Source organism: Lycorma delicatula, chromosome 4 (genome assembly GCF_047948215.1).
Source record: "Lycorma delicatula isolate Av1 chromosome 4, ASM4794821v1, whole genome shotgun sequence".
NCBI classification, from domain to species: domain Eukaryota; kingdom Metazoa; phylum Arthropoda; class Insecta; order Hemiptera; family Fulgoridae; genus Lycorma; species Lycorma delicatula.
The window spans coordinates 66,782,094-66,805,041 of record NC_134458.1 but is presented as its reverse complement, the minus strand read 5'-3'; the positions used below and the strand labels follow the sequence as shown (position 1 = coordinate 66,805,041).

Genomic DNA, 22,948 nt, shown 5'->3' with positions numbered 1-22,948 from the left:
ACTGTCACAGCTGGTGCCCTGAACAGCTAATGAAAGGGTTAATGCCTATTTTCAGGAATCCTCAACCCAATTTTTTTCTGAGAAACTGACTCCTAGGCTGTTCTACCTTTGCCACAACTGGAATATCCTTCTGATTTGCCATCAAGGTTAGTAACCATATATTTTGGGGACTGCTTGTTTAATGACAGCTCTTGCCTGCCGTGAAATAGTACTCTCATCCAGTAGAGTATGTCTACTTGCTGATGAGCTCAGAGTGGTACAGTCTTCTTAGAATATTTTATATTAATCAGTACATAATGATACATTATACAAGTCATATATGAAACAGATAGGAGCATCTCTACGTGGTAAAAAGGTAATCTTAATCACAGCAACATTGCAAAATTTTTATAATTAATTATAAATAAATAATACAAATGATTAAAGCCCACAATAATACTTCAAATGATAAATAACAATACTTGATTAAAAAATTCATGTATGGATTATATTGTTTCCGAAAGAGGAAATTTTTTTATTTAATTTTAATTAAATCGGAGAGAAGATCTTTTAAATGGGTCAGTAATTTATTAAAAATGGCAATGAAAGCATAAAAAGACCCTTTATTTTACAAAAATACTCTGTGGTGATTTAAACAAAAGCAGTTATGTCGTCTTATTAGACAAAAGCGGATATTTTATTTTTTATGAGAAAGTGACTCTTTTTTTTTGGCACAGAACATTTATAAACATAAATGTACGGATAAGTTAAAGCATTTAAATTAACTGAATATCAATCTCCATCAGTATTTCTCAACTTGTTGGGCGCACCCCCGTAGGGGCACATGATAGCACTAACTGTTGGGCACAAGCATATCAAAAGAAAATATTATTAAAAAAATTTATTTGAAAGGAAAGTAAAAAAAAAATACATTCTTACATAACAAATAATAAAATACACATTTATACTGATATAATACTCTTATAAATAGGATTGTATCAGTACTGCACAATGTATTTAATAATTAACTTATCAATATTAAATTAAAAACGAGTTTAATAATTATTAGTGACTCCCTTGGGCCTGCCTTGCAGAGCAAGTTTTTTCGAAGGAAGGTTTAATATTAGAAATAGACACTGAGTTCTTTTTCTTTATTTAACTGAGATCTATATTTTGTCTTCAAAGCTGCCACCGCAGAAAATCTGGTTTCGCAAAGGTAGGATGTTGAAAATCGTAATAGTATACGAAATGCTCTTGTTTTAGTGCAGAAAACTCATCATCCACCCCTGCCCAAGATTAAAAGAGTGATTTATTACTAAATTGTCTTTTGATTTCACCACTTCCCGTGAAATCTATGAAGAGTTCTTTTTTGGCAGTTGAGAGCCCTTTGGGAGCATTTTGAAATGGATCCCTAACCCACTCATAACTTGCTATCAAGTTGTCGTCAGCAAGAAAATACTTTTTAAAATTATTTGCCAGCACGGCTAAATGATTTTCAATGGTTACTAAAACAACTTTCACATTCACATGTTCCTTGTAAGTTTCATCACATTCATCCACATTTGCACACACTTCTAGGTCTTTTTGCTTTAAATCTCTGCTTCACAATTCCAATTTTCTACAATAAGAATTAACTTTATCACTCGTATCCAACATATGTGTATTTGCTCCTTGTAGTTGAAGATTCAAGGTATTTAATTTCTCGAATATGTCAACCAAGTAGCTCAATTCCATCACAAATAAACCATCTCAAAACTTCTTAGCTTCCAGTCAGTTTTCCTCTTCTAAAAAAATGGCAATTTCATCTCTTAATTCATAAACATGTTGCAAAAATTTCCCACATGATCTATCTTGACTCACAATAAAATAGTAACGCTGAATGTACTGTACCCATGTATTTTCAAAGTGCATAAAAGATCGTTGATTTTAAGGGTCTCATTTTTATATAATTTACTACAATTATATCCATTGTTAGCACAATATTCAGACCAGGACTATGTTGTTCAGCGGATCTGTGTTGCCAAATATCAATAAATTTACTTATTCTTGGTAATTTGTATTGTTTCTAATTAAGGTTGTTGTGAAGGTTTAGCAGCAAAATACATTATCATTATATACATTGTTACTGTATGATAGGGGAACGTGATAAAAATTATGATTGAAAATTGGCTCGCAAATACTGAAAGGTTGAGAAACACTGGTCTACATGATTCATATTTATTGGTGCCAAATGATGATCTAACATCCATTTATATCTTTTGGAATGTGCTTCAATAGATGATATATTTCATATGGTAATTGACACATTGACATAAGCACACTGCAATAATTTTATCCATACTTAAAGTTAGACAGTTACAATCCATTCTGTAAAGAATTTTTTGAACTGCCAATGTAGAATTTTCAATTAAAATAATTATCTTCAGTTGTGTATAGTTTTCTCATCTGCGAAGAGGGTAAGAATGAATGGTGCAAATTTTGAGGCAGATTATTAACAAATAATAAAGCACAGAAGATACTTCCTTACAGCACATTGCATTCTGGACTTATATTTTATTGAAAGATGAAATTTCAACCATTTGATTACGGTTGATAAGGTGTAATTTTAACCAGTAATAAGCAGCTCCTCTGATATCACAATAATAAACTTTTTTGTTAGTAAGAAATTCAGAACAAAATCTAATTGTTTATTATGATTAGAAAATATTAAAGATTTCTTTTTGTTATCTAAGCTATTTAAAATACTGGAATATGGCGATCAGCAGATAAATCTTTCCTAAAAACATACTTAAGAAGCGTTTTTGTATGTTTTTAAAGAAATTTTAAAAGTCTATTTCACATAATTTTATCAAATAATTTAGAAAGTATGTATAGTAATTAGATTAGTCTATAATTTTGTAAATTAAGTTGAGAACCTCTCTTATGAAGAGGAATTAATGACAGAAGTTTTAAGTGGGACAGTAATAGAAACTATGACTTCTTTTAAAATAGTAGCAGGAATTTCATTAATGTGTATTCTAAATTCACAATATAATTTATACCATTATGATTATTGATGATTGATGAGAAATAAAAATACTGATTAATCAACAAAACTGATCAGGGTTAATGGCTTTGTTTTAAATGGCCAATATCACTGCTGTTTGAAATTAAAAAAAAAAGAATCTTCTAAATTCCTCTGCTACAAGAAAAGAGAAAGAGACAGTGGAAGTAGAGTCCTTTTCTATTTGTGTTGAAGTTGTTTGACAGAAGTTTTACTTTCAAATCCACTTTTAATAACTAACTTCACATTTTACTACCAGAATTACATGTTAAATTATCATTAAACCTGGGTAACACAAGGGAGACGAACAGTTTTGAACTGTATAGTACTGAGATCATGGTAGTGGAGAATGTCATGGTGGGGGTAGTTTTATTTCTCACAAGACACCGCTTCAGTAATGGAACTTGCAACATCGAATGTTCACGTATGACAATTTTATTAAAAGTGGTGAGTCTATTACAGCTATACAGTGACTCTTTCATATTAAATTCAATATCGGTTGGCATGGAGCTGCTCCGAGTCATAACACAATCCTCAGATGGGTGGAACATTTAAGATCAACTGAAACATTGTGAATAAGAAGCATAAAGGCCTAAGATGCAGTGTAACAACACTGGAAAACAAAGCAAGGGTACGGGAAGCGCTAGTTAGAAGCCCAGGATCATCAGCTAGATGATATGCTAGTGAGTTAGCAAACAATCATGAATCTGTTAGATGAATTTTACATAAAAAAAATTAAGTCTCCACCCGTACAAAATTCTTACTGTGCAACAGTTAAAATTGACAGATTTTGCTGCACATGAGGACTTTGCTTACAGAATGCAAGTGATTTTGGAATTGAATGAAAATGTAAGATTAATGATAAATAATGAAGCTCATTTTCATCTGAACTATAAATAAGCAAAATCTGTGTTACTAGGTTCCTGAACATCCACACATCATTCACTAATGTCCTCTGCACTCTCAACAAGTGACAGTCTGGTGTGCTGTTGACTCTTCTGCCGTTACTGAAATGTATTTTTTGAGGAAAAAGGAGTTAATGTCACTGTTAATTTGACTTGATACACTCACTCATATGTTCTTCAAGCCAGAACTGAAAAAATGAAGAATCGCTTTAAAAGATTTTTGGTTCCAACAGGATGGTACTACAGCACACACCGCAAATGATTCAATGGCACTTCTTCAATGCATGTTTCCTGGACACATCATCTCATGTTTTGGCAATGTTCAATGTTCCATGGCCTCCAAGATCTCCCAACTTATCAGTCTGTGATTATTTTCTGTGGGGGTACTTCAAAAGCCATGCTTACAAACACAAACCCCGCAATTTGGATGAGTTAAAGAATGCCATGATTCAAGAAATTGCTAACATCTCTCCAAAGATGTTGGCCCATGTGATGAAGAATTTCAAGAAGAGACTTGAGTACTGCATTCAAATTGATGGATGTCATCTCAAGAACATTATTTTTCATAAATAAAGTGTACATAATTACATTAAAATGGCTTGTATTGAGCTTTAATTTTTATATTAAGTACAAATGAAAGAGAACCTCCTCTTCTCACCACAGAGTAACCTTGCAGTCATTTACTGCATTCCTTGTAGCCATTTACTGCCTTCGTTTTCTTGACTTATCAACAGTCCGTCACTGTCAAGGATTTCCTCTCCCAGTTTGGAATCAGAACTGACTGGAAATGTAGTTATCATGTGATTAATCAAATTATAAAAACATTTGTCAGTCTATTCACTCCCTAAAGCAAGCTATAAAGGTACATATTGTTAAGAACAAATTCCACAATTCCTTTGAGAAAATCAATTTTCTCTTACAGCTTTCTGACATTGTGGTATCAGTGACTCATAATCATGTGGCAAAGACTCCTTTTTCTCTTACAGTGAGAACTGATATCAGAACATCTCAAAAGAAATCTATATAATTTTGAGTATTTATTTTTTTATAATATATAAAAAAAAATAAAAATAAATCAAGTAATTATACTTGAATAGATAAACATAAGCATTTATGGCTAAAAAAAAGCTGTAAAGCACTAAAAAACAAAACACAGTAAAAATGTGAATATTTAATATGATAAATATATGTTAGGGTCCATTGCAAGTCCTTAGGTTCTTAAATATATACATCTGCACCTACAGAGTCCAAAACTAGACTGTAAATAGAATCCACAGTAATATCAGTAACTAGGATATATGTATCATTAAAAGTATAAATACTTACAATAACCCACTCAAAAAATAAGATTTTCTACCTCTTTATAAAACAATGTATTTATTTATCTTTTAAAGGGACATTAGCTCAGATGATATTACACATTAAATTTTTGTTTTTAAATGTATATTTTGTATGTTTTGATCACATCTTTCAGTAATGATGATTCATGCAAGAATGAACAAAATAATATAAGTTGTTAAAAATTATGTATATAACAAAAGTAATGTGATATCTATAGACTAAAAAGAATTTAATTATAAGAAATAAGTGAAAGTTTAAATTATTTAAATTCTGGTGCATACCAATTATAAAATTGAAGGTGTAGCTAGATAGGGAATATTTGTAGTCACCGAATAATTATTATTATTTCTTTATTTAAACATTAAATCATTAAAAAATCATAAAATTTTTCGTAGCTTTAAAATTATTTCAAAATCCTCCCTGAAAAAAGTTCTGCCTTTGCCAGTAGGTCGCAATTAAAATCTTACATTACTTCTTGGATATTACCTAACAGTATTGGCAATATTAATAAACAAAATAAATCTAGTGAGCCAAAATTAGGTAAATTGTGTCAGAACATCAGTGTTTAATAAATTCAGTTACACAGTAATGTACTATACTATTTATTAATGATGATAAAAAAGCATATTTAAGTTACAAAATGTAGTTTTTTCATAAGTACCTGCAGTGTAACAGTGTTATGCGACTCTTTATCCCCATCTTTCAACTCCTGTTCCTTACGCTTCTTAAAACGCCGAAAATAATCTTGAATCAAGAATGTGGCATAAAATTTTCCAACAGTGACTTCATCATCGACTGTAAATGATACACATTATTATAGCCCTAGATTAAAAGATGTTTTAATGATACAATACATTGACAAAAATAAGTAAATTTCTGATTTCAGAAAAATGTTAATCTGCACTCCCTTACGATCTTGGCGTAGTTCCATTATGCCTAGTAATCTTACAAACACAAACTAGTAGATTTGCGATTGTAAACAGTAGACCTCACTCATTTTGTGCAAATTTAACAAATTGAGCTCTACACAATAAATCTGAAATTAATAAAGTGAAGTTTAACTTAGAGAATAAAATGGAATTATTGACTGTAGAAAGTTTAACTGGTGGCAAAAATAATCTTATTATATTACCAATATATCGTAAGTATTTTTACAGAGTTGTTAACTGATGTCTGCAGAGGAGGTATTTGTACTATAGCCCCCAATTTTATTGGTACTTTTTAAAATTATTCTATACTTTTCAACACTTTTTAATTGTAGGACACACAATTACTAAACAAAAAAATGTTTTTTATATACTATGTGCAAAGAACATCTACTATGTGGTGGCAGTGAATGAGGGGCTAACAGTTCTTCCTAACAACTTTGCCGGCTGTATTTTTAAACAGAACATTTAATAAAAAATTCTTAATCAAATGTTTTCTGCATAAAAGCAAGAAAGATTAATTTCAACAAAAAAACTGAAAATGCATTCAGCTGTAACTGCATCAAAAACTCAAACCAAACAAAATGACAAAAGTTTGAGTTAAAATAGGATCCTGTTTTTCTTAATAACATTTTTTAAATATTTACATTTTTAAAAAAAATCATTTATCATAAGTAATATGCTGAACTTCTTATACCTACGTTTTAACAATTATCTAAATTCTAATGTCAATCCACTAATTATCAACTTACTTATTAATTATCTGTAAAGAAATCAAAAGATATGCCTAATTAGAATATGTGTTTTATCCAAATTAGTAAATGTTTGATCTGCACTGGAGTATTGTTGCTGGGCAGTGGTCTCATCAGACTTTAATTTCAGGTGTGTAAGATTCAGTAGTGTACTTTTTTTATAACCATGAAGAAAAAATCTAAATTATTCTTTAATATAATAATATTAGGTAAGATAATCTAGATTATTTTAATTTATTATTTTTTTTTAATATTGAAATCTCATTTTAATATTTCTATTTTTACTTGCTTTATTTTAACTCACAATGTTTTTTCAATATTTTTCATGTTTGTTCTCAAATCTTGCATCCTTAATTTAACATACTTCCTGATATTGCCAGTTGAAAATTTGCACAATTACTAAGGTCAGGTGACAATACAATATTCCACCACCATTACTTTTGCAAACATCCCCTGTATGAGGGTAAATTTGTAAAATGTATATAAACGACAAAAAAAGGTTATGTTAATTTTTACAATTGTATTTCAATAATAAAAAACATCACTATTTCATTACTTTGTATAGTAAATATTTGATTGAAAATTTGTTTGGTATTTTATAAATTTATTAGAAATTTCAATATATGATGTCATCTTTTAAAATCCAAATTAACCTACTAATTAAACTCATGTAATGTATGATGAAAAAAAATTTAATCTTGGTAATATTATTCAGATATTAGTTATAATTTTATTTTGATTTATTTATTTTAAATAAACCAAAATCGTACACAAGTAGAATTTTCATTAAGTCAACAGAATACAAAATATAATGTCTCTTGTAATTTCCCAGTCTTCATTTGATTTTTTTCAATGATTTAATCAAATTAATTCCTCTAATATGCAAGGAACTATAATAAATTTCATGACCATAGGTTAAACTATTCCCGCATAAAAGGCCAAGTTTATGCTCACTTTGAGAATTTTATAAACAATATTTTAATATTTTCAAACTCAGGAAACCTCACAACATAAACATATTAAAAAAATCTGGGGTATCACTTTTTGATTGATAGGAATGCATTCTCTCAGTTGATTTCCATAACAGCCAACGAGATAAAAAAGCAAGTAGGAGATCTTTAATTATAACTGAACAAAGTAAATTTCTGTTCACAGATTGTGCTCATTATAAAATGATTGTGTAGAACATCTAATCGTAATAAAACTGTCTAACAGCCCAGTACTCATAAAGGCAATCTATGTGCATGCCATCCTTACACTGAATAACTTACTGATAAATAGAACATTGTGCTTATTTAAAAAAAAAATTGCTTCTAATATTAACCAATACTCTTAGTGATCTAATTAAGACAAATACTTAAAAGATAAATAGTTAATAAAACTGAAATTACCTCCTGGAGGTGGAACGACTTGGTCCAACAATTTAGGACTTGTTCTTTTCCATATTTTTTTTATTACAGCTCTAAGTTCTGCATTTGCATCATCTATATTTCCTTCTGTTTTTATTCTTAATGAAGTTCGAACTACAGCAAATAATGTAGCATTAAATAAAACTGTTCCATCACTGTTAAGTGGCATGTTCATTGATACAAGTCTCTGAAAGAATAAAACAAAATTAGTAAACTAAAACAGAATAAAAGAAGCTGTTTAATGTTCTAAAGTAAAATAGAATTACCAATTATATAAAGCACTATTATTATTTGAATCAATTATCATTATGTAAATAAACGATCAGCTCATTGACCAAACTAATTCTTTAATTGACTATCTGGCCTTACTAGCTAAGATTAACTTTTAGTTGAAGATTTTTTAAGACAGAAACTGTTCACTGGAGTCAAAACGTTTCTGGATCTACCATGCGAATAATTGTTATTAGTGACTAACCAGCATTATTGTAGTTGTAGCTCTGTGGTTCAAGCTAAGGTCATTGATGATGATTTTTGGGGAAAATGTATACTTAGAAAGTTGCCAAAAATACTTCATTTAGTATGTTAGTGTTATTTAAATTTGTAAATTTCATATTATTTATGTGTGTTGTGATTAAGTTCTATTGTTGTTAATATTATGTACTTGTGAACTGCGGTCAGTGAGTGATGTGCTTGTGTTATCCTAGAATGCTTTTACATGTTGGTGCAGTACAAAAATTTGTTCAATTTATTTTTATTAGTCTAGGGAACAATAATTTGAGTGGGTTTTGTGTTCAAAAATTTGTTTATTTAAAATAAATAACTACATTATTCAGACCAGAATATATTTATTCTTTATATATATTGTGTCAGGAATGTAGATGTGCTATTTTAAAGAAAGAAGAAATGTTCTGCTATTTGACAAGAAGGATCAAGGAATACCTACTCACACAGCACCTGCCATTACTAGAAGATCAAAACTTGTCCTGCATATCTGATATGATGTATCTTAGGCTACACAGGAAATCCACAGGCAATTTCCAGAGATAAGCAAAATGTCTCATAATATTCTACATTTTCCCCAAATAATTAGGATACTACATACCCTACTTATCCTGTAAATCATATGAAAATATAAATTCCCCAGCAGATTTTTCTATTTTTTTTTATATAAAATTACAATAAGAAATACATGAATGTTAAATAATATATCAAAATGTTTGGGTGATTTATAAATTTGTAATTTTAAATTTCATTTTTTAAAGCAGGAAGATAACCAAAGTTCCTAAGATCTTAAAAATATTACATTTTTCTAACTGATAAAATGGATATTTAATAATATGGGACTAATTTTTAATTTTGATTAATCTGGCATATTAATATTCTTTAAGAAGCCTTATCAGAATTCCTGCTGTGCACAGCTAACAGCAACTGTTGTCACTCTATTGAGTCTGTTTTACTCTACTTTTTTGTGTAAAGTCTTCAATGTGTAATTTACTTTTTTTAGAACATTGATTTAGAACATTTCTGTTCTAAATCATTCATTGAATTATCCAGAAATGCTTACATTTTCGGCTGTTTATTAAAAATAGTTCATTAATTACACAGGTATGGTATGGTAAAATCCTCTGGAATCTAATCATTGATTTCAAAGTTTTTGGTGTTGAAAATGAAAAAAAATCTCTGGTCCCTTGGATGCGTTCCAGAGATCTCTGTGGCTTCTTGGTTTGCTATTAGTGTTTTTGGCTGTCAGTAGTGTGTGTGTACCTTCTGATAGTTACAAGGCGTTCTGATTGCATACTATGGCTGCTGTTAAGCATCATTTGTAGACTCAATATTTGCTTCTCATTTTGCTCCCGATTTTTGCAAACATGTACCTGTCTCACCACGGCAAAGAGTTGGCAATGACTTCTGGTCGTAAGCCCCTACAACGAGTAAGAGAATACCCCTTGCTAGTCCTACTCACGTTCTTTTGAGAACAAGGGCCGTAATCTGTAGTTATTTTATAACTGATCCAGAAGCGACTAAGAGGTATAAAGAGTGACAAGTGAATATCTCAGGTCTCTAGCTGCCCATACTCACTGCAGGCAGTTGTTACACTCATGGGATTACCCAAAACAGAAATAGGAGGAAGACAGCGAGAATCTCAATCCATGAGTAGGTAGGACAGGGAAGCTCCGACCATGGAATAATTCCAGGTAGTAGTGAGTAAGCCCAGGTGGAAGAGGAAGCTGCAGCCAGTGTCTTTGACTTCCTCTGAGAATGAAGTATCGGAGATGAAGGTAGGGACACCCACCCAGGTTACACCCATACCACTATTAGAGGTTTGCAAAAAGGTGTAGGGCAGACTTGGTAGTTCTGCCTCACTGGCTAAAGTAGCCCAGGGCAACCGGGACTACTTAATAGAATTGTTGGTTCTCTCCGGCAGCGTCAGCTCAGGTGCGGGGAAGACAATTCTTCCTTGTTTGATGTAGCTCAAAGAAGCCTTCTCTGCTGTGACAGAAGGGTACAAGAACTTGGCCTCCAAACCCAAGGAGGTCAAGGTGGTTCAGAAAGCAGTTCCAACGCCAGCACAGCCCAGGCGCTATGCTGAAGTAGTACGCTGCAAGAGTGAAGCCAATCAGGCCAGAGAACGGCCAGAACAAAGGTGTTCTTTGTGAATAACTCCAAGGGCCACTAATACAAGTATGGATCTGAAGAAGGACTTTCAGCCTGCCCTTCATGACAGCCAAAAGGGCCTTAAAATCAGGGATATTAAAGAAACCAGCAAGGGTCTAGTTGTGATAGCCAACAATAAGGAGACAGTCTGTGTCATCCAGGACTCTCCTGCAGTGCAGAAGCTTGTGGTTAAGTTGGACCCCAAGCACAGTTGTAGGGCCCATGTCATTACCTATGACATTGACCGCAGTTTCTCTGACGAGGAAGTTCTGACCCTGATCAGGGAACAGAACGACTTGGATGAGGCTGCGTTCAGGAAGGAATGCAGATTAGTCTTCAAGACAGGGAAGAGTGATGCCCCATGATATCACGGTGTGTCTAATTAGGTGCTGGTCTTTTCCAGAACTTTCTGTTTGAGGGTAGTCTTTTTAGACTTTGCATCCTGCTGTGTCAAGGAGTACCTTCACATACAGCCATGCTTCAAATGTTGTCTTTTCAGCCACATACTTACAAGTTCTGTAAGTATGAGTTGGTCTGCGCGCATTGTGGTGAGGAGGGCCATAAGCGTGATGATTGTCCGCAGAAAAAAGAGGCTCTGACTTGCGTCAACTATAAAAGGTTGCTCAAGAATCATAGGCACTCCGTAAATAGCAAAGAGTGTGGTTGTTACAAAAGAGCAGACGAGATTTATTTCAACTATCTCAATGGTTAGATTTGGTTAACTAAATGCCCAGGGTGCCTATGTAGTCCAAGTTGAGTTAGATGAAGTTGTTGAAAAACAGAACCTCAATGTTGTTCTTCTACAACACCTGTGCATGGTCAAGGGTGATCTACCAGGTTTCCCAGGTTGGAAGGAATTTTTCCTTGGTGACAGCAAATCCACCGTTCTGTGCATGAAGTCTTTAGATAGCATCTTCATACGGCAGGCCTCCGGCAAGCATCACGTCATTGTCAAGCTTGCCATGGATGGTCTGGACCTAGTTGTTGTTAGTTCCTACTTTCAGTACAGGGATCCCACTGAACAGCATTTGGAAAAATGGGATAGAATTGTTAGGCTGGTAGCAAGTTGTCCAATTCTTATAGGTGCTGATGCGAATGCCAAATCGCCTCTTTGGCATAGTGGGATCACGGATGATGGCTTCTAATTGATCGAAGGTTTCATCGCACAGCATCATTTTGATGTTTTTAATGTAGCTGGCGAATTATCTATTTTTGCCGGTGCAGTCGAAGGGCGGAGGGCCTTCCGTGGTACCAACATCGATGTTACCATTGGTAAGGATGTACCTGGTAGGATTCAGAACTGGTCTGTAGTGGATGAATGCAGGTGTGATCATGGACTAATTGTTTTTGATCTAGTAGGCGTGCTGTGCGATGTCTACAAGGGGTACGTCCCTGTTCAGCAGAGGCGCTTCCTGCACAGGTGGACAGATTAGCCTAAGTTTTCTAATATTCTTGCAGCCAGGCTTAGAGATTTTGCTCAAAGACTGGACAATCTCTCGTTAGATGATCTGGCAGAGAATTTTTCTTCTGTGCTAGTTGAAGCCGTTGATCAGTCGATTCCCAGAGGTACGGGTTGGGAGAGACAGTAGCTGGATGGTGGACTCGGGACTTGACCACGAAGAAGCGGACTGTGGATCGGCTCAGGAGAGCCGCAAAGCGTGAGGGTGATCCTGATCGGCATACAGCCTTACTTGCAGACTGTAGTCGGAAAAGGACCGAGTATTTTCAAAAGGTTAAGTCTTCTAAGCATGATTCCTGATGCTCTTTTGTACAAGAGCAAGGAAATAAGGACCCATGGGGTGTCGTCTATAGAGTTCTTGGTCATAAGAAGAAAAAATACATTCTTCTGTCGGGTCTCTCTACCCACAATAGTGTTGTTATAGACAAAGATTATGTCCTCACTCTTCTGATAAACGATCTGCTTCCAGATGATACTGAAGTTGGTGAAATCTCTTATCATCGACATGTCCAAAGGGAAGTTGTAGGTTTTTGCTCTGAGAATTTGTCTTCTGAGATTACTGAAGCAGAAGTCCGCCAAGTAATTTGTTGCCTGGCTAGGAATAAAGCCCCCGGATATGATTTTATCACAATGGAACTCCTTGTTCACATGTAGCCAGTGATTCTTGATTCCCTCACTAGGATTTTTAATAGGATGCTTTTTTTTGGATATTTCCCAGGGTGTTGGAAACATGGTGAGTTGAAATTGCTGTTCAAAAGTGGTGACAAGGACCCACTGTAAGTTCTTCTTAACAGCTTCTGACGCTCTTGCGTGTAGTAGATAAGGTTTTCAAGAAGGTCTTTTACCTCCGCATCAATAGTAGGTTGACTTCTAACCATATGCTGATGGACAACCACCCTGGCAAGTGGTGGACAACCACCCTGATGGTTTCCGCCCTGGCACGGGCACAGAGGACACTATTCTTAGGGTAATGGATTTGGCTTCGACCAGCGAGTGCAAATATGTACTCAGCGTCTTTTTGGACAACTTCATTCATTTAACTTTTAATTTTTGTTAATATATACAATAATTTTTTTTTTTATGTACATATATTTTCCAAGCAACTATACTTGTATTTAATAAATTATTTTATATAACTTCTATTTTACAAGTTTTTATTAAATTAAATTCCAATGGTGTCAAGGGGCTGTGTCAATGTTCCTGACTCTTTTTGCAATATCTGAGGAAATATTATTGTCAAAAAAAAAAACAACAAAGAAACACCACTACAGAATTTATAAGAAAAACTATATTTTGCATATTTTGATGTGAAATTAATTGAGACCAAGACAAATCTTGGGTTTCTCATAAGGTTTGTTCAGTGTTTGTTGAAGAGCTTTGCCAATGGTTACAAAGAAAAAACAGTTTTAATGCTTTAGAGTGCCTTAGGTTTGGAAAAACCAACCAATCAAAGGAATTGATTATTACTTTTGTTCATTTATAATAGAGGTACTCAATTTAAAAAACGGAAAGGACATTTTTTACCCAAACCTTCGATCAGTGATACGTCCTGTACCACATAGACCAGAAATACCAGTTACTTCACCACCAGATAAATTAGACGATACATGTGATGAAGAAATGGTTTCACAGGCCTGTGCTAATGAAATGGATGATGAAAATGATGATCCTGAAAGTGATGAACCAAAATTGTTTGAGCAATCCGAATTAAACGATTTGGTATGGGACTTAAACCTTCCTAAGGACTCTACTGAACTTTTAGGCTCAAGGTTGAAGGAAAAAAATTGTTAGCTCCTTGCACTACTTTTCGCAGGTTTAGAATCAGAGAGAAAGTTTTTGTTCAATATTTTTCTCAATAAGATTAGTTTACTGTAATGATGTACCTGGACTCATGGAACAATTCCAGACTGACTACAAGATTTCTGAATGGAGAGTCGAAAAGGAATCTTAAGCCAGTTCTTCTTCACAATGGAAGTAAGTATGCTTCTTTACCAATGGGATATTCTACTCATTTGAAAGAGTGTTATGAAAATCTTGAGTTACTTCTTAAAGATAAGATAAGGTATAAAGATCAAGGTTGGAGAACTTGTGGCAATTTAAAGGTACTTTCTTTGTTACTTGGACAACAAAGTAGTTATACAAAATATTCATGTTTTTTTGTGCGAGAGGGACAGTTGTGATAAAAAGCAGCACTATAATAAAAAAAAATGGCCACTAAGACAAATCTTAAAAGTTGGTATGAAAAACACTGAAAGAGAAAATTTAGTAAAGGCAAGCAAAATTTTGCTTCCTCAGTTACATACTAAACTAGGGTAAATGAAGCAATCTGTGAAGGCATTAAAAAAAGAGAGTGTTTCAAGTATATTTGCAGTCAGTTTCCAGGTTTATTAGAAACAAAGATAAAGGAGGGTGTTTCTGTTGGGCCAGATGTAAAAAGCTTATGAAAGATGAAATATTTCAATCTAAAATTAAGGAAGCTGAAAAACAAGCTTGGAAAGCCTTCAAGGGTACAATTACAAAGTTGACATTAAATAGATGAATATTATAAAAATATTGTTCAAAATATGTTAGAAAAATTCAAAAATTTTGGGCTGTAAAATGATCCTAAAGGTGCATTTTCTAGAGTCAGAACTCAACTACTTTCCTGAAAATCTTGGTGCAGTAAGTGAGGAAAGAGGAAAAAATTCCACCAACACTTGAAAGAGATGGAGAGGAAATACTGAGGGAGATGGAATGTGAGCATTTATAAGCTGACTACTGCTGGATGTTAAAAAAGGTCTTGCAGCGAGACAACCTGCTGCAAAACCACAGAAGAAAAAGCACCAAAAAGAGTAACAAAACAAAAAGAGAAATACCTTATAAGAACTTGCAAGAAAATAAATGGTATTTTACTGTGTTTTCATTGGTTTTAATGATATTTTAAAATAATTTTATTTCTCATATCATTTAAAATAAATTCTAAATTTATTTAAAAACTGATTTTCATATTTAAAAAAAAAAAACATTCTGAAGCCTTTTTGTGAAATTTTTTTATGTGATGAAAAATTGAGCTCATATTTGGATTCAGCACCCAAAAGATAAAACAATTTTTTGAATGTTAAAAAACACAGGCTTTTGTTATTGAAATAAGTTAATTTGTCATTTCATTTAAATAACTATATTATTCATACATGTAAAACCAGGAATGTCAGTAGTTCGGAATAATAAGGGAATTTATTGCCCATGTTTTAAGAATAATAACTTATCCATTAAATTAATAAAAGAAACATCACTTAAGTAATATTACAAACATAATATAACCTACATTTATGTTTCATAGAAGTGTCTGTTGGTTTATGGCTACTCTATGGAATACAAGTCTCACAGCTTGAGGGTGTACTAAGGATATCCTACTAAGATCTAAGGTTGTCTTAAGGGATGTCTGTATATATCCTGGGTAATGGAAATTTTTATAACCCAGGTCTATAAAAATGTTATGTCCTCCAACATTTAGAAAATTTGTCAGGGAACATTTCTGAATATCCTGGATAACATGCCACAATATCAATAACCTACCCTGAGGATATCTTTGTGGTATGTAGGTTTATAAAAAAGAGTAATACTGATGAATAAAAGCGAGAAATAGCTACAGTCAATAAAAGTAATGTCTATGTGGAATAACAATGTGAAGATAATAAATAAAACTAGTATAGAATATAACAGTTTGAAGGCAATAACTAAATTAAATTTGAGTTTGTATTTAAATGTGTTAACAATTATGCAGTAAATCTAGACACATCTATTTAGTATTATTTAAAGACTCATCAATAGAGTAATATTGTTTCTGCTGAAGGTAATAGTTTAATTTAATTGGAAACAAATTAGTGAAAACATATTTATATTATTTAATAATTTATTAAAAATGAAAATAATTCAGTTGTCCAGGCTGATACGTGTGAATGTTTAAGAATAAGTGACAGTTTTGTTCTGTTCTTAGTTCTAAAATTATTCAGTATTCTGTTTTTTACCTCTATGAAATATTTTTTTTCAGAGCTTTTATTCAAGATTGTTATGTTTTTCTGCAAGGTTGTAGTTAAATACTCAAGTTCTTGAGGTAATGTCATAGTTTTTTTTTTTGTAAGCTGTGTCAGTGATATTTTATAACTTATGATAATTAAAAATTTAAATATAGTATATTTATGCATAACCAACAGAACTGAATTATCAGAAGAAAAAATACTAACCTTACATGCTACTCTGTGTGGACACAGTTTACCGAAACCTAATGGAGGAGATATTTTACGAAGTAGTGTGACAACATCAAGGTGCTTTATTCTTCCTTTGGCATCAGGATCATATTCACTCCAAAGGCGAATAAATTCATCAAGATGATGAGGTCCAAGTATTGACCAATCTCTAGTAAGGTAATCAAAATTGTCCATAATGACGGCAACAAACAAGTTAATAATCTGGAAAATAATAATAATAAAAGATATAAAGATAATAAGTTATGCAATTACACTAATAAACATTATTTCTATAGAAAGCTGATCACGAAAAACAAAGCAGTAACTAACTATATGTATGTAAAGAGAAGAGCCATCGTTCAGAGAAAGAAAATCTAGTAAAACATAAGGCTAGTTTTATTACTGTATTGAACACATGTAATTTACACAATCTCAGTTTGTAAAACAATTTAATTTTTTTAAGATTTTCATTAGTAAATATAATTCACATTAAAAATAGGTTTTGATTGTTAAAAAAATAAAGTAAAATTTTTTAAATCACATATGTATTCTTACCAGAAAGGAGCACAAAACATAAAAAGAAATGAAGTATGGAAAAGCAATGTCAGAACCACAATTGTCTTTCGCGTTCTCATCAGTAACCCTTTCATCACACTTAACATCAGGTCTCACTGAACAACTTAACATTATCTCCTGCCATGCTTCACCTGAAAACAAAAGAAGAAAATGATTAAAGAATGGTGTTATCACTACAGTTGCTATTAAAAATGTATTAATATCGCACTAAAACATCAAACATCTCTAATCACTAAGTCTTACCTTAAGTCCATTCTATTTTATTATAATATAATTGGAATTATTTAAGCAGTTTGTTCCACTTTATTTTCATATAATTAGCTTCTCAACATAACCTGTGTTACAATTTATTATTCTTATGCTGACCTGTTAGGATTTAATTTTATATTACTGTAGTATTATATTACTCAAAAATAGTTAAAGATACTAATCTGAAATTTCATAAACGATAAGAAAGTGGAACGGACTAGCTAATGCAAAACTTTGAACATGATTGTTCTGGTGATCTTTAGTAACAAGTGATAAGAATCAAGTATGCAACAGAAGAATAAAATAACTTTTTCATTCTCTCCATGATAAAAAATATAAAAAAATAGTAAAATATGAAAAATCTCATACCATCAAACTCAGTATAAAATAATCTAAAATGTATTGCAACATGTTTTGAAATCTGATGGACAGTTTTATTTCTATAAACCTCATAATTCAGTGCACATGCTTTTTGCACCGATAGTAGGTTTTTTAAATTGAACATGTTCAACTTATATATACAATACTTTGCTTTACTATGTTAACTCTAAATAAATTAAATAAATATATTTTTATTAAAGACAAACATCAAAATAATACACAACAATTATAACAAAAAACAGATCTGTATGTTAAAACACTTCTAACAAAATGAACTGATAATTAAATTTTTATTCTGATCAGAACATAATAACATATTACATAAATCACATAAATATGAAATAAATTTTAAATATAAAAAAAATTATAAGACAAAAAATAGATGTATTTAAAGTCCATATTAATTATTTAAATACAAACACTATAAAATGATGTTAAGATAAATACATTAAATATGAAAAAATTACTACATAATAATTCAGAACCCGCTACTGAAAATTATTTATATATTTACACACAAATCAAGTGGAATGCAGATAAATCATATTGTTTATTTTTTATTAACATTATTTAAAAATTGATCAACAAGCTAATACTGTTTCCATAAAAGAAAATCCTTTAATTATATTTTAAATAAATTGGTGGAAAGAGTTTTCAAATGTTTTGGCAATTAATTAAAAATAAAATTAAGATAGAAAGCATAATAAGGACCTTTCTCATAAGCCGATGTAGTGTGTTGAGTTACAAAAACAAAAACACTTTCATTAACTGGTTTGGTAAAGACAGATATTGTTAATTTTAAGAATAGATCATTTTTTTTTTAGCAAGGATTGTACATTTATAAATATAAAAAAAGGATAAAAGTTAATATATTTAATTTTCTAAATGCAGGTACACAAAATTCATACTTATTAGGAGCCAGAAAATGAACTGAAATCACATTTTTGTATCCTAAAAACTCATTCTGACTTCTTGAGGGAACCCCAAGAAATGACATTACACTTTAAACAAGAAGATATGCAGGCATAATGAATATTTAATAATAATGACAAACTTAACATTTCATTAAAGTGCTTCAGCGCAAAATACTATTATGACTTGATTTGGTTACAGAAAAAATCAATTTGATCATCTGAAGAGAAACTTTTATCTAATAAAACACCCAGAAATTTCACATTGTGAGCAACAGAAATATTATCATTATAAAAGGAATTCTATCAAAGTGATCAGTAATGTTACATCTACCTGAGAAGTAAGCATTGTTTACTACTTCCTGAGATAAAACAAAAACGGTATATCATGCATTTTTCTTACCTGTAGCTGATCGAAACAGTACTAAAACAGCTTGTGGGAATGTTTGAAAGTTATTATTTCGATTGATTGATGTATCTCCATCCAATGCAATCTTTCCAAACACCTGAAATCATAAAATTGAATCAAACACAAATACCAACTTAACAGGTTGGCTGCAGTGAGACATACAAAGTGAATATAAATCATTCAGTGCATTTAAGGAGTTAAAAAATGAACACTGCAATGTAGAGTGTGCTGATTTTTTCAAACATGGTGTAAGTACTAGCGTTACTGATGACCTTGAATGAACACACCAGCATGATGTAATGAAAGAGGGATATTTAGTTAAGCAATGGCTTCCATACAGGAGAAAGGAATGTGTGTACTATGGTTTCATTAAAGTGCATCTGTGATTACTGTTCATAGATGTTTTTATTTATTGTACGGCCATGATCCTCCTAATAAAGACTATTAAATGCTGGTATCAGCAGTTTGAGGATACAGGAAGAGTAGTACACAAAAAAAGGTGCTGGCAAACCTCCCATCTCCTAGGAAGTTGTGGATTGAGTAAGAGAAACTTTTCAGAGAAGTCTGGGTAAATTGACTCAGGAAATGGGTAAATTTAGAACTTGGAATAGACAATTATGCAGGTTCTACACAAGCAGCTAAGACTTCATACATACAAAATTCAGTTACTGCATGCAAATAAAGATAATGATAAACCACACCATTACAATTTTGTTCTGGATATTCTTGATAATTTGAATGAAGGTAATACATTTTTAGAAAAACTAGTCTTCTCTGATGAAGCTACCTTCCATGTTTCTGATCACGTTAATTGTCATAATTTTAAGATTTGAGGTAGCGAGAATCCTCATGCCATTTCACAAACACAACGTGATAGCCTGAAAATTAACATTTGATGTGGGTTGACTGCTTATGAAGTGATCAGACAATTTTTCTTTGCCAAGTCAATCGCTACTAGTGCTAGTTATCTAGACATGTTACAGGAGTATGCAGTAAACCCACTGGGTTGGTCTAGTGGTGAACACGTCTTCGCAAATCAGTTGATTTCGAAGTCGAGAGTTCCAACGTTCAAATCCTAGTAAAGGCAATTACTTTTATACAGATTTGAATACTAGATCATGGATATCGGTGTTCTTTGATGGTTGAGTTTCAATTAACCACACATCTCAAAAATGGTCAATCTGAGACTGCACAAGATACACTCATATACATACCATCCTTATTCATCCTCTGAAGTAATAGCCAACGGTGATTCCTGGAAGCTAAACAGGAAAAAAAGGAGTATGCAGTACCACAAATTGGATATTGGCAACCAAATGTTTACTTCCAATAAGATGATGCACCATTACACTTCAGTTTACATGTTAGGGACTATCTACATTGAACAATTTTCTCAATGTTAATAGGCAGTAATGAACAATTCCCTGGCCACCTCAATTCCCTGATGTTATGCCACCCAATTTCTTTCTTTGGGGGTTTGTCAAAGACAGGGTATACGAAATGAAGGCTGACAACATCAATGAACTAAAAAGAAGAATTGAAGGTATAATTAATGATTAATAGAATAATTCCAGTTATTCTTCATGTGTGCGTGAAATTGAATATCATCTAGATATTTATGCACTACAAAAGGTGGTCATGTAGAACTTGTTTAAGGTTAATAAGTGTTGCAAACAAAACTATTTAAAATCCCCTGTTCAACAGTAAAACAAGGATGTAAGTACCAGTAATATACCAGTAATAAAAAAATTACAATTACAGTGTTTTAACAGTAAAATGCTGCATCATTATTTATAAAAACAGAAAATCCACAGCTAGTTCTAGTACAACATATCCTGACAAAAACACCAAAGCCTTCCATATGTAAAATATGTTATAAGAAAATAGTTTATTCCATGAGATGAGCAAAAAGAATTAAAGTGAAAACATACTGTCCAAGATGTATTACTCACATTAGTGAGTGTTTCACTTGAGTGTTTCTTTTTACAATCATTCTACTACGCAAAACTGTAATGTCAATAGTTGTAATATATTGTCAAAATTGTAATTAAAATACTGTTAACATTTTCTATTAATTTTGCAAACTTAAATAGTGTGTATAAAATTAAATTAACTAAACTGAAATAGTCTGTTTTACATTGAAATAACTGTTCAAACGAAAGACGTGTTATGTGTGAATTGGATAAAGTGTTGTGTTTAGTTTTTTAGGTTTATCTTTACAAACAGCAGTTGGAGTCAAGTGAAATTGTTACTTTATTTATGATTAATATAATATGCAAATTTATGTGTCATTAAGTTATTTAATTTTGAGACATAAATAAAGGGAAAGTATTGTAATCGATCCAATTTGGGCATAATATGTGGTTTTTACCGGATCTTGATGTTTTGACACCAAAGGAACCCAAAAAAAAAGATGGAAATTTTCCGGATGTTAATGTTCATATGTATATATATATGTGCTTGGTATTGGCCTCTAAATCACATTATATCTCCAGAACTACTGGACCGATTTTGACCAAAATTGGTCAGATTACTTCTATATATGAAGTATTGATGACATTAAATTTTCAGCATAAAGGTCAAGAGGGTGAGGCTGTAGAGCAAGGTTACCATCAGTATCTCGAGATTTCACCTAATTAAGGTCATATTTTTCTTAGGCACATTTGTTAACAATTAAAAAATAACAATATTTGCAAAAAAACTTTTGCAAATTCACAAAAGTCACTATCTCAAAAAATGCTCAAACTTTGAAGCGTTGTTGTAATTGCTATGATGCTTGTTTTTCATTGTGGTTACTTCTATTGTCATCTAATTATGCATATAAATTAATCTTTACTAAATTAGAGAACCAAACCCTAAAAAGCAGCTGGACCTAACCAAAAGTCAAGCATTTTTTAACATTTCTCTTCTTTTTTTTTATTGCAATCAAAACTTCTTTAAAAAAAGGTATTTTATAAAATTGAACTTAGACTTCCACCTTGGGGTTTGCTCAAAATTAACAAATACGGTTGTGTGAGGTATCAATTTAAACATTTTCAAGGGTACTGAAAACAATTCTAATATTTTATAGCTGTTGAAATAGAAGCTTTTATTTAGTAACACCAGATTTTAAATCTGCAGTTTTAACCTCAAGCCAATATTATTATCTTATAATTATAATGTGGGATTTTTTTCAATATGTCATTAATATATTAATTATATTTTATTTATAAATAGTCACATGACGGGAAAGTCCTACAACTGTGTTGTCAACTTTTCTTTTTCTCATAAAAAAATTTGTTAAATTCTATTACAGTTAATTATTCCCTAAATTGTTGTATTTTGATTTTTTACAGTATAAATGTTATTCATAATTAAATGTTTTTATTCACCATGTTGTGTGTGTGTGTGTGTGTGTGTATATATATATATATATATATATATATATATATATATATATATATGTATGTGTGTGTGTGTGTGTGTGTGTGTGTTTATAAACATATACATACAGGACAGCAACAGCTGCATTTTCAAAAGTTTAATTTAATAAAATTGTTATACTTCTCTTTTTCAGCTATCTACAATTATCAAGCAAAAGATAGTAATTCAAAGATGAACCAAAGGAAAACACTGTTACTTTTGTGATAATAAATCGTACTGATAACTGTCAAGAACTGCTGATAAAGAATAAAACTGAGAATAGCTAGGTGCAAGTAAACTAGCATTTATTGTATAGCATGTCGAA

The 22,948-nt window shown here is 31.8% G+C and overlaps 1 protein-coding gene across 8 annotated transcripts in view; it reads right to left on the bottom strand.

Annotated features, from left to right (window-relative positions):
• Ca-alpha1D (Ca[2+]-channel protein alpha[[1]] subunit D) overlaps positions 1–22,948 on the bottom strand; it is a 659,257-nt gene that overhangs the window by 75,261 nt on the left and 561,048 nt on the right. For all 8 annotated transcript variants that reach the window (XR_012756106.1, XM_075363219.1, XM_075363216.1 and 5 more), the window contains 5 exons: positions 19,216–19,318; positions 17,251–17,402; positions 16,693–16,917; positions 8,338–8,542; positions 5,930–6,063 (listed from right to left, as the gene is read on the bottom strand). Coding sequence is in view for 7 of the 8 variants with exons in the window: in XM_075363219.1 (XP_075219334.1) it covers positions 5,930–6,063; positions 8,338–8,542; positions 16,693–16,917; positions 17,251–17,402; positions 19,216–19,318 (819 nt within the window). In the remaining variant the exon portion in view is untranslated. The remainder of the gene's footprint in view (positions 1–5,929; positions 6,064–8,337; positions 8,543–16,692; positions 16,918–17,250; positions 17,403–19,215; positions 19,319–22,948) is intronic.